Raw genomic sequence first — 12,240 nt, 5'->3', positions numbered from 1 at the left:
AAAAAAAAAAAAAAAAGCGCACTAAAAATAGCCTGTTTCCATTTTAAAGCACTGCTTAAATAGAAGTTCAATGCTGCTTCTCACTTAAAAGATACAATCTTAACAAAGTAGAATATTTAAGATGCTTTAGAAAGCATATAGTTTATCATAATACCAAGCATCAAGACATGAGAAAGGAAAGTAAAATTGTGTACAGGGCAGAGGCTTGCTGCAGCCCTAAAATCTTATTTTAGCCTTTCCCAGGGGAATGGTAAACCACGCGGTACTGCTCTTAGCTTGGGAATTATTTTCAGATTCTCCCCACACACATACTCTGACTATATTTGTGTATTAAACTAAGTTTTTTTTATTATCTGCCGATTTATTTCATAGTCGTAGGTGATTGCTGATGTTACCCCTTGAGACTCCTGAAGGCCTGTTCATGTGGGGCTAGGTTTGTCCTCCTTTTCCCAAAATGCTGTAGAGAAGAACTTCAGTGTAATGAGGACTTGAGGTGATCCAGCATTGACAGAGTTAGCAGGAAGGTCGGAGGCAGAGGGAGTGGGATAAATGGGCAAAAGATGAAGAGTGAACTGCAGCGTGCTTCGCTTTCAGCAATGAACTAGTTTATTAATGAAGGGAGCATGAAAGCAGGTTGCACAAGTACAGGTGAGGCAAAAAGAAAGGCATTTTACAAATTTGGAAGAAAAAATGAGGCTGTGAACAGGCTTCTTGGTGGTAGGAGCTGAGAAACACAAGGGACTGTAGATTGGAAGGGGAAATGTTACTGTATATGAAATAACAGGTTGGGTGGTGCAGGGCAGCTGCCCCTTGGCGAGCGTATAGCACAGCCAGCCTTGGAAGTGGAGGGCAGGAGGAAGGGCTCAGTTTTTCACTCCTTTTCTGGCATGGCTTTATTTTCTCCTCTCCCAAAGCGACACTGAACTTCCTCCTCTGGGGATGGAGGAGTAGGAGGAGAATGTGTGGGAAAGGCACCAATGTGTGAAGCGGCTCCATGTCGACTGGATGAGAGGGTTGTAATGAGAGGGTGAGACTGGGAGGAGAGTTTCTCATGTTTATTATTACTTCTGTGTTTTTGACCTTTTTGTTTGGTTTTGTTTTGGTCTGGCGTGCTTTTATATCCTTCAATTGTTTGTAAGCATTTGGGGACAGAGATTGTCTCTTCTCTGCCTCCAAATATAATGGGGACAGAGCCCAGGGGCTTTTGGTAATGTGCCACAGCTCTTGTTACACCAAGATGTTCAGGAAAAAAAACCCCGTTTTTCTGGAATGTTTTAAGAAAAATGACTCTGGCACTGTTACCCTGGCGTTACATAAACTGCATACCCCACAAAAGAGTGTAGTAGAAGAGGTCACAAAATCAAATCATGAAAATGATTAGAAGCCTGAAATGGTTTCCCTGAGAAAAGACTAGCAAAAATATTAAATGGTTTAATGTAAAGAGGGAATATAAGAAGCCTATGAAATAATTTAAGGTAAGAAAAAAAAACCCCGTTGCTTGTTGTTCTTCTGATATGATGTGGAGAAGAACATAAAAATTCAATCGAAAGCAGCAAATTTAAATCTTGACAGGATTATTTTTGTACATGGCAGATCTCCCCCCTCCAGCCTCAGAGTTAAAATTCCAACAGAATTTTTTAGAAGGCTGCTCGTGTAATGGAGAATGAGAGTCTCCAGGGTTATGTCAGACAAAATTATTTTTAGCGATGTTATAAGCCCTCATGCCTCGGGGAAGAAATCAGCCACTGAAGAAGATGACGTGTCCCCACTGGGCAAGCTTTAATAACATTATTCTCTGTATTTCTTACTCTCCTGTGAAGCATCTAACAATCTGCACCGTCAAGAGTTGGTGGACTAGATTGACTCCCTGTATGATCTAATATGCAAATCCTGTTCTACCATAATTATTGTTTATAAAAGATGTTCTTGGGTCTGAATTCCTCATACCCTGAAGTTGGCTGTTGAGGCTGAGCCTGCAAATAGCGTTTGCTAGTTCATACACATCTGCTCAGGTTATTGACCAAAAATACTTGTCATGATATTTTCACAAGAAATTTTTGAATCATCAGAGGTACAGATCTTTTTTTTAAGATATGCAAGAGACAAAAAGGAGAACTGTAGGGCCAGCTCTCGGATTGACAGCGGTGCCCAAGAGCATGATAATTCTTTTTTTGTACGTGAGAGTGTTGGGAGGGATTCTTAGGCCTCGGCAGACCTGTGTGGCCTCACTGTATTTCTCCAGTCTTCCCACACAGCTCCTGAGCTGATACAACATTGTATTACGCTTAATTAAATCTCCACCATTGTCACAGCGCGTAACAGGATCTATGTGACATTTTACCCATATTCCGTTTCCGTGACTGTCTCCTCTGAGGGCTTTGCAGGAGAATATTTGTAGAATGACTCTAAATTCCTGTGTACAACTGGACTGTGTTACAGAAACAGGTTTTTCTGCATCGGGCAGAGGGGAGACGAAGGTCTGTAGATGAGCAAAAACTCCCAACATTTTTCTTTTTTTAAATAAAATACCTGTGCCCTCTGGTCGCTTTGCTGTCACTGTGCGCTCATCTGTCCTTTCCTTCTGCTCTTCGTAGCAGTGACTCCAGCAGCAGCTCAAGCGACGAGTCCCCAGCACGGTCAGTTCAGTCGACAGCTGTCCCAGCGCCTGCGTCCCAGCTGCTTCCATCTCTGGAGAAAGATGAACCCCGGAAAAGTTTTGGGATCAAGGTTCAAAATCTTCCAGTGCGCTCAACAGGTAAATTCACTTCGGAAAGTGAAATAGGGAAAAAAAGGAATAGGAAGCAGGCTAGGGACTGGTTAAATAACCTCGATCGTGTCTTTGACATAGCAGCCATGTGCTGCCTCTGAGAACGGGATTCTCTCTCTGCTTCTGCCTCGGTTATTGTGTGACAGTGGAAAAATTGCTTAATTAGTGACCATCTGTGAGGAATCCTGCAGGTCCCGAACTTGAGTCCCTGAGCTTGAGCACTTAGAGCTACTGGAGCTGGTGCTTTGAAACAGTAACGTGGATTTCCCCGGGGAAAAACCTGAGGCATCTCAAATTTTTCACTTGGACCATTTATTCTCGCCCTGCTTCGGTTTCTTTTTTAATACAAAAACTTCAGGGTTTTCTGTTGCAGTGTTGAGCGCTGTAAAACACCCATGAGCATATTAGTAATGGCATTGAATATTGCATGGTAAATAATGCAAGAAACCACTCACTGAGGAGTGCACGTGATCACTCTCTGTTCCCTGTGCTGAATGCGGGAGAGATCCCATAGAAAAAAACAGCATGGGATCATTTGTAAACCAGTTGTAACATAATTCATGGATACAAAGGCACTGGCTGAATTAAACTAATATGTCTTAACTTTGTGAGCAGCATACCTCACACTGTTAATATTCTTTCTATTGATTTTATTTCTGTAATATTTTTTGAAGTGACGTGACACTGAGGTAAATACCCCACAGATCCCAAGCAGATGGTGTGGTAGTGAGTCAGATTTTACAAAATCTGATGAATCTACTTAGTTATCTTTCCGAATTGACTGAACTGAATGCTCTGTAACTTTGATCTCCATTCCAGGTGCCTCATCCCAGCTTTGGAAAACTGCTCTATGCAGTGGTATTATTAATGAAATAACACTGTCTGTTTCTTCTTCATCTTGAATGGGATGTCTCTTAGAAGTAATAACCATACACTGCCAGCTTTAGCAATGTAAAACCTTGTGTGTGTAGTTTCTTGGGTTCAGAAATCAAGGCAGAGAGAAAGATCAGCCAGAAGCTTTTGGCATTGGCAGAATTAACATCCAGAATTAAAAAGGCACTTCTGTGAACACTGAGATTCAGGTTAAACTGGGAGAAGTCACATTTCTGAAGGAAGATCAGATTTCTTCAGGTCTTTTATGGTGCTGTTAAATTGGTAAAATGCATGTTTTTATAGTACTGATGTTTATTTGTTGGTTTAGATACAAGCCTTAAAGATGGACTTTTCCACGAATTCAAGAAGTACGGAAAGGTGACGTCGGTGCAGATTCATGGGGCTTCTGAGGAACGGTATGGACTGGTGTTCTTCCGACAGCAGGAAGACCAGGAAAAAGCACTAAATGCCTCAAAAGGAAAACTTTTCTTTGGCATGCAGATTGAAGTCACGGCCTGGATAGGACCAGGTAAGGCCCACACACTTCTCACACTGGACACGTGACCCCTCTGGGCTCTTGTAAAGAGGCAGCATATGAGTAAGAAATGTTAAAACTGCCTTTCTGCAGAAGCCTAATTTAAAGAAACTGGGAAAAATGCCAGGATAAATTCCAGAGCAAGAAGAGTGGATGCTCTTAGGTCAAACAGGGAGAGAGTTCCAGTCTGAAACCTCAGAGAAGGAAACCTGCCATCCTCTCAAACAGTGGGATTGCTGGCTGCTGGAAGAAACAATCTCATCTTCCATGTCTCAGTGGAGCAGAAGCCAGTGGGTAGTATAAGCACAGCACTGATCCTCACAGGCTTCTTTTCTCTGCTTTTAATTAAAACAGCTAACGATGTCTGCATTTTTGAGGCTAAGGCAGCATAGCCCAGGTGACCGACCGGTGAAAATGAACACGTGGTCGTTAGTCTGTACTTCAGTTGCTTGTTTAAAAGTGGATTTGTGAAAACAAACGTCTTTCACTTACTGTTCCCCCACCCCCGTACAGTGAAACCTTATTCAAATTCATGCATTCAAGCATTAATACTTACTAAAAGGGTAAATTTCTAGAGAAGCAGTTGGAGAATGCAGCCACCTTTCACCTGAGGATGCTCAAATTCCCTAGCACTCACCCAGTGGTATGATGCAGAGGTTTCAAATTCCATGTAAATAACAGAATTCACAAGTGTAGTACTGCGTATTTTTGTCAGAGACATCGGTTACTCTCATTCAGATCATATCTGCTCGTCAGGAAGTAGACTTGAACAAACAAATCAACGTGAACTGAACCCACATGAAAAACACCTCGGTGCATTACAAATTTCTTGCTCTCATTTGCTTCTAGAAACAGAAAGTGAGAATGAATTTCGTCCTTTGGATGAAAGGATAGATGAGTTTCACCCAAAAGCAACAAGAACTCTCTTCATCGGCAACCTGGAGAAAACAACCACCTACCATGACCTTCGCAACATCTTTCAGCGCTTTGGTGGAATAGTGGTATGTGAATTCCCTGTACTGTGTAGGGTGTCGTTGCTTGTTCTTTCTGTACAGACCTGTAAAATGCTATGAATAGTGGTAAATTGTAGTGTCGATGCCAGATAATTCAGTGTTTAATAATCTGAGTCGTTCATCTTGCTAGAATATATCTGAAAGCTTTTCTTTGTGTTCAGAGTGAAATTTTAGCACATGGGTAGATAACCTAGCAGTAGAAACAGCCCTAAGAGCATTTACCAGGAATGTGTCTTCTGCTAGCCTGGAGCCTAAGAGCTTTACTAGGTCGTTGGGATGTAAATATGCCTGGTGTTATCTTCATTCGGAATCGGTACAACTCTGTGAAGTCTCAGTTTCCTGTTGATCTCTGAAACAAAGGTTTTAGTTGCTGCATGTGGAAGTAGCCATCAGCTGTGCAGTCTGTGCCCTGACAATAGGGCAGAAGAGGCCTGGAGCAGATGGATTAGTGATGACACATGCGGGATTTGGGTTTTCAGCTGAGCAGGCACATCTGAACGAGACAGAGCAGCAGTCATCCCCCTCTCCTCTCTCAAGCTGCAAGTCTTATCAATATTGCATTTAAGAGAAACCTTCCAGAAAAGTAAAGTAACTATCCACAGTCAGTTTAAATAATTGAATTTGGACTTCAGCGCGGATACTTTATGTACTCACTGGTAGCTGTGGCTGCTCATCAACATGCTGTGCCTTATTTGTTCTGCTCTGGAATATTTTTGTAACCGTTGAGGTATCAGTCACACATACCAGGAACCCCATACGTACTTCCCCTCAAAAAGAAGGGGAGGCGTGCTTCCATATATGATGTGGACAAATATAAAATTTACATTTTATGATGTCTGGCAGCTCTTGTGCATCCAGCCTCCGCTGTATCCTTGACATCAACACTGATTTATGAATTCATGCAGTGTCTGCGGCTTAAACCCTTTTCTAATGTTATACCAGCAGAGCTGTCCTGATAAAGATGCTTATCAACAGTAGTGCACTGTCTTGTAAATTGGCTTTGCTGTGAAATAGTGCTGTCCTGTCAACATTATTAATCGGTCAGAATTTAGCAGCAGTGCTGCCTTGTACAGTTTTCATGAAAACTTACAAGCTCAGGTGGAAAAGGGACCCGCTTTATAACCTTTCCGGTGGATAACGAGCAAAGTAATGGTATTTTATTTGCTTGTCAGAAAGAATTGCTTGCCCAGGGTGAGTGGTCAGGTATAATTTGCCACGGTTGCAATAGTGCTACTTCAGACTCTTGGAAATGTACTCCTCTATTAGTATTCCACTTAAATCATTAGGCCAGGGCTGTAGTAGTCTTAACAGTTGTGTAAATCTCCCTGTTTACTTCTGTTTTCCTAGATAAAGAGCTCTTGGGTGAGACCATATCAAACTGCTGCCTTGTCCCTAAATTTATTAACCATGAAATTAGTCTGTCCTGCATATTGGAATGTTTGTGCTTAAATTTGTGTGCTGGTGTTGGCATGTAGCTCACAAAGGAAGCTTGTGCTATTTAAACAAATAAAACGAAACACTCCACCTTTCTATTTTCAGCTCGGAATGAATCATAATATCATGAGTTTGTTCAGCGAGTTTCAGTACATTTGCCAGTACTAGTGCTGAGCTTGAATGTTAACCAAGTGTCAACTCCAAGCTTGCTGTTTTTTTTTAAATTGATTAAAATCAACCTTTATTAGGCTTTCATATCTTTCTTGTGACTGCACTTTTGAATGGGCCTGTGTTGGCTTGGCTTAGAAGTTAAGGATCTTTTTTGCCTTTGCCATATCAGTGCCAAGTTGGTTCAAGAGAAGAGTCCAGCATCACTTTCTGTTTCTAGGAACAGGATGGCTCATGTTTATTTGGAAAAGAAACCCCGCTTGCCTCTTGGCTCAGAAATGAGAATTGGAGCAAGTTGTTTTCTCTTGAGCCTTTGCGAGCGAAAATTAATCTGTATTTCTTTGATTCTGAGCTGTCTCTGCTTGACATAATATTAACAAACTAAAGCTACTGTTTGTTGATCAGGTCAGACTTACTTCTGCAGTGTTGAATTTTAAATCTGCATTACAAAGAGCTTTCCCCTGTGTCAGTAAGGTTTTGGTTCCGCCATTGAGTGAGATACAGCAGAACAGTGAAGTTTTTAGCAGTCTGCTATTGTTTAAATCCTCTCTCTGAAGAAAATATTGATTAAAGAGTGTTTGCTGTGCCATGTGTGTCTCTCTCAAAAAAAAAAAAAAAAAAGTCACTTAGATCTAACTGACACTGCTGAATACCCTTTTTAGCCTGTTGCTGACTGTCGATTGTTCTGTTCTGTGTTTTTCCCCAGGATATCGACATTAAGAAAGTGAACGGTGTTCCTCAGTATGCATTCCTGCAGTACTGTGATATTGCAAGTGTGTGCAAAGCAATTAAGAAGATGGATGGGGAATATCTTGGAAATAACCGGCTCAAGGTAAAGAAATCCTCCTGTGGGCTGTATCCTTCTTCATGTTACTTTCATTTACAGCATCATGGGATATCTTGCAGCAGCATAGTTTATGGAAGTACGATGGTTTTTAATGCGTAGGACAGATGAGAACGTGATGCTTTCAACCACCACCGTAATTGGGATTAACCTGCATTTTTGTTGGCTGTCTCAGCACGGAGCCCCAGGATTGAGTAGCCTTGGAGACTGACATTCCCTGGCCCTGGAGGTCTGTGTCTGGAGAGGCTGTGCTGGGAAGCCATACGGGTACCGATGATGAACAGAGGCTGTCAGTCCCCAGAGCTGTCAACCTGTCACTTTTCAGATGCATTCAAATTGTAGAAAAAACAAATGTTGTCAAACACTGTATTTGTTTAAGCATGCGGAATTATTTTCATTAATTGCTATTTGATTTTTGTCTTGCTTGCACCTGTGCAAGATGCTAATTTTAGAAAATCTGTACAAATGACTAGCTTTCTTCCAATAACTCTGTAATTAGGCGTGCTCTGTTCAGTTAGTTCAATGCTTGTGAATTGTACTGATGGAAGTTTTGCCCTTTTGTGTTCAGCTGGGTTTTGGAAAGAGCATGCCTACAAACTGCGTGTGGTTAGATGGGCTTTCTACAAACGTTACGGATCAGTATTTAACTCGACATTTCTGCCGATACGGGCCTGTGGTAAAGGTAGGTGGGAGGCTTTGGTGTGTGGTTTGAAGTTGTTACTGTCTTCCTTTCTTCCCATCCTGTCCTTTCAACCCCAACTGTCCAGGGCTTTATAGTTTAGGTAGAGAAATCCTCTCTGGGGTGTAATCTGACCAGCAGGGCTCTGTAGCTTTGCATCCTGTTGATCTGATATGTAGAGCAGTTGTTTCTGATGTTTTTGGGGAAAAAAAAAAAAAAAAAAGTATTTTGTATGAGCCGAGATAATGAGTATTGGAAACCATTTGTTGCTCTTGTGCAGTACAGTCTCTCCCCAGCAAAATTCCTTTAGAAGGCTAACACTGGAGGAACAGCAGTCTAATTATGTAGTTACACTCATGCATGCTAATTACATAATTAGATATAACTCTTTTTTCTTTTTCTTTTTTTTTTTTTTTTTTAAATCAGGCTAAAAAATTACTTTTTAAAATCAGTTAGGATAGTCACACTGACAAAAGTATGTGAAAGAAGAGAGAAAGTCAATGATGGTGCCACACACCCGTGTCACACAGTGGGAGGGCATTACCTGCCCCGCTGTGGGTCAGTGCTAGTGATTTGTGCACGTGCTTAAACTTAAGCATGTGAATTGTCCCGTGTTTTTCTGTTGGACATCGATGTGCTCAAAGTTAAGCAACGTGTGTGAATCTTCACAGGATCAGGGTCTTGCCTCCTTAAAGGATTTTTGTGGGTTTGTGTTGCAGCTTTGACATTCTTAATTGTAGCTGTTGTTGCTTGAATAATAAATGAACGTTGCTAAAGGAAGCTAATATTTGAAAATTGGGAGTTCAGCAACTGACAAGTGGTACTGCAGACTGTGATAACAAAACCTGTATCCATTTGGGATTAAATGTTCCCTTTACCTTTTTTCCCCCCTAAAACACATTGGTAATTTTTCAAAAAACTAAAAGTAAAGAGAAACTACAAAACTCAGTCACCAAAGAAAAAAAGTAAAATACAGAAAAACAAAATAAAGGCATAATATACCTCAAGCCACAATATCCACAATTCAAAGCAGTCCCGTGTCCTTTTATTGTCTCTTCATTACAATACGCCTCATCAGAAAAGCCTGGAAATTTATCTTGCTAAAAATTATTTCCTTACTGGTATCCTCATGACTTAGGATTTTGTTGGGACTGACATTAAGTCCTGTGGATGAGGCTCTTATTTGGTTTTTGTTTTGTTTTTTTGTTTTTTACAGGTGGTGTTTGACCGCTTAAAAGGCATGGCCCTGGTTCTCTACAATGAGATTGAATATGCACAAGCAGCTGTAAAAGAGACCAAGGGGAGGAAAATCGGTGGGAATAAAATTAAGGTGTGCAGAATGACCTCCAAAACAAAACAAAACAAAAAAAAAAAAAGAGAAACAAATTGTATTTAGGCCTTACCCCTTAAATGCTGGCATTTGCAGACTGCCAGACAAAAGGAATACTTAGTGGGACACGTATGTCCCAGACACCAAAGGCTTAAACTATTTTTTTTTATATACTCGGCTTATCAAGATGTTAGGGTATCTTGAACTGTTACTTATAAAGCCTTTTCCAGTATTCTGCCGTTTGTTTCACTGAACTTGTCTCTCTAAGCTTCTGAGTGTTGGTGTCCATGTTACTGCCTCATTTACCCGAATCCAAGGCAAACTTCTGTCCGTTTTCATGTTAAAAAAGTGAAATCTGAGGGGTGTGAGTTCCTCCGGGATAACACATCGCTGCGTTTCAGCTGCTCCCTGCTGATGTCCAGGCTCCTGACCTGGCCGAGGCGATCTGCGCTGGCTCACGCACCATAGTTGTGGGCTGTGGCAACCCGAGCATGCAATCTGCTCTTGCAAGGACAGCTCCTTCCTTGTAACAGATTTAAAAAAATAAATTAAAAAACACTACTTAAAAAAATAGAGAGAAAATACTTTTTCCTGGAGCAACACTTAACATTTATGGGGATGTCTTGGATTTGGGTGAATGTGGTAATACCTGTTACGACTGTCCCATCAGTTCCACTAATTGGGGACATAAGATGTCAGCCAACCCTCTGAATTATCTTCCTCCTCCTCCTTTCTTCTCTCCTAAAGAGTGGATAATGATTTCAAGCATGATCTCTCATCTGGTGTGTGTTATTAACCTAGCAACTTCACACCTGTTGGGGTTAGGAGTTGGATATACTGCAGTTTCTAAGCGTGGTGGTTGACTATAACTAGTCTTATATGCAGTAAAACGTGTGGTCATTTAAAAGTTTGTGTCTTGTGTTCGTGGGTCTTGCTACTTAGTGACTTTGGAACAAGCAACACCCTTGGTGCATGTATGTCTGTGCTCCACTGCTGTGTTTATACAAATGTCTAGGCTGATTTAAAAAAAAAAAAAAAAAAAAGAAAAAAAAAAAAAAAGAAAAAGAACTAGAATGTTAAAAATATTGCATTATGTGAATTGCATTATGTAGTTGAATCCATTCTAATCCTCAGTTTTTTGCATCAGCTCTTGCCATTAACTTCTTGATAGTGTCACCGTTGGCTAGAAAAACATCCACTCTTTGAGTGGCTAAAATAGGAGCTGCAATTCAGGAGGCTTGGTTCCTTTCCTGTCCCTTGCTGTATGACTCCAGGCAAATAGCGTGGAGTCTGAGATAGATTAATAATACTGACCTGCTGTAGCACTGCGTTGACATAAAAGGGACTTTGGAACTGTAATTGGAGTCGTAGTATTAAAAACGTCAATACCACGATAATAATGTGTATTTTTCCTGCTGGTTTACTGAACAGAAGCCTCTGGTCTGGCAGCTACAACAACATAACTCAGCGAGGAGGTAGTTACATAGCTCCACGCAGCTACACCAAGTTGAGAGAGAAAGGTCTTTATTCCTGGAGAGTGTAGGGCCAGTCCTGAGAACCATTTGACGTTTTTTTGTTAAATAGTATCATCCCCAGTTTCAGTTCTGCTCCCGTCTTTAGACTGCAGAAGACAGTGAAATGTTGTGAAAATGGGCTGTTTCTCTCACTGAAGATGATTTATGCTTTATTTTTCAGGTGGACTTTGCAAATCGAGAAAGTCAGTTGGCATTTTATCATTCCATGGAGAAAACGGGTCAAGATATCAGAGACTTTTATGAAATGCTGGCAGAAAGAAGGCATGTGTCAATATCTTTATTACAGTCTTTTGTTTTCTCAGTGTTGTTTTAAGTGCAATTAAACTTCCTTCAGGCCTTAATTACTAAACAAACACTTAGTTTTGTTCCTCTCAACTTAAACCTTCTATTTAAAGATTTATTAACAACATTTTAGCATATTTTTAATGTCTTTCACCTTTTCATTTTTTTTAAAAAACAAATTTAGGTGGTTGGATTTACTGTGCAGATTAAAGCAGGCAGGATATCTCACATCTGAAGTGTAGTTAGTTACTGAAATTAATACTTAGGTGGAGGTTTCGGCTATCTGTGTGATCTATATATTTAGTATCTGGTTACTGTGCTGGGTCACCAGGACACAGTTGTGAGTCGTTCATCATTTCTTAGGAATGCAAAGAATAGCTTGTGGGTAATGCCTTCCTGTACCCTCGAGACAAATGTATATGTTAACAGGTGTATATAGAGTCTGATAAACTACTGCTGTTCATCTGAGCAGAGAGTAAAATTTAGTCTTTCACCTACCTCTTTTCAACAGTTTAGTTTGTTAACTTCATAAAATAATAAAACACAAGTGAGGCTGCAATTTTTTTTTTTTTTTTTTTTTGCTATTTGACATGAAAAATGTGTTCTGTGTTGGTGCCCTTCTGCAGCATCTGTCATGACAGTGTCTGGCCATTTTGCACATGCTGCAACGGCTTGTGTTCCCCCTGTATGGCCACTTATCTCTGCAGACCTTGGCTGAGAGCAGCCTGGCACAGAAGCACTCTGCATTTTGTGCTTTTTTTTTCCTCCAGTGGCTGAATA

At 40.8% G+C, this 12,240-nt stretch overlaps 1 protein-coding gene across 5 annotated transcripts in view; it reads left to right on the top strand.

Moving 5' to 3' along the window:
• The window catches only part of SPEN (spen family transcriptional repressor), a 71,592-nt gene that overhangs the window by 44,280 nt on the left and 15,072 nt on the right, over positions 1–12,240 (top strand). For 2 of the 5 annotated variants that reach the window (XM_074925031.1, XM_074925030.1), the window contains exons 4-10: positions 2,595–2,755; positions 3,969–4,169; positions 5,025–5,176; positions 7,497–7,622; positions 8,203–8,316; positions 9,530–9,643; positions 11,339–11,439. In XM_074925031.1, the coding sequence (XP_074781132.1) occupies positions 2,595–2,755; positions 3,969–4,169; positions 5,025–5,176; positions 7,497–7,622; positions 8,203–8,316; positions 9,530–9,643; positions 11,339–11,439 (969 nt within the window). The remainder of the gene's footprint in view (positions 1–2,594; positions 2,756–3,968; positions 4,170–5,024; positions 5,177–7,496; positions 7,623–8,202; positions 8,317–9,529; positions 9,644–11,338; positions 11,440–12,240) is intronic. The other 3 variants (XM_074925034.1, XM_074925033.1, XM_074925032.1) reach the window with 2 other exon arrangements.

Source organism: Athene noctua, chromosome 22 (genome assembly GCF_965140245.1).
Source record: "Athene noctua chromosome 22, bAthNoc1.hap1.1, whole genome shotgun sequence".
NCBI classification, from domain to species: Eukaryota; Metazoa; Chordata; class Aves; order Strigiformes; family Strigidae; genus Athene; species Athene noctua.
This window is presented reverse-complemented; position numbering and strand designations above follow the sequence as displayed.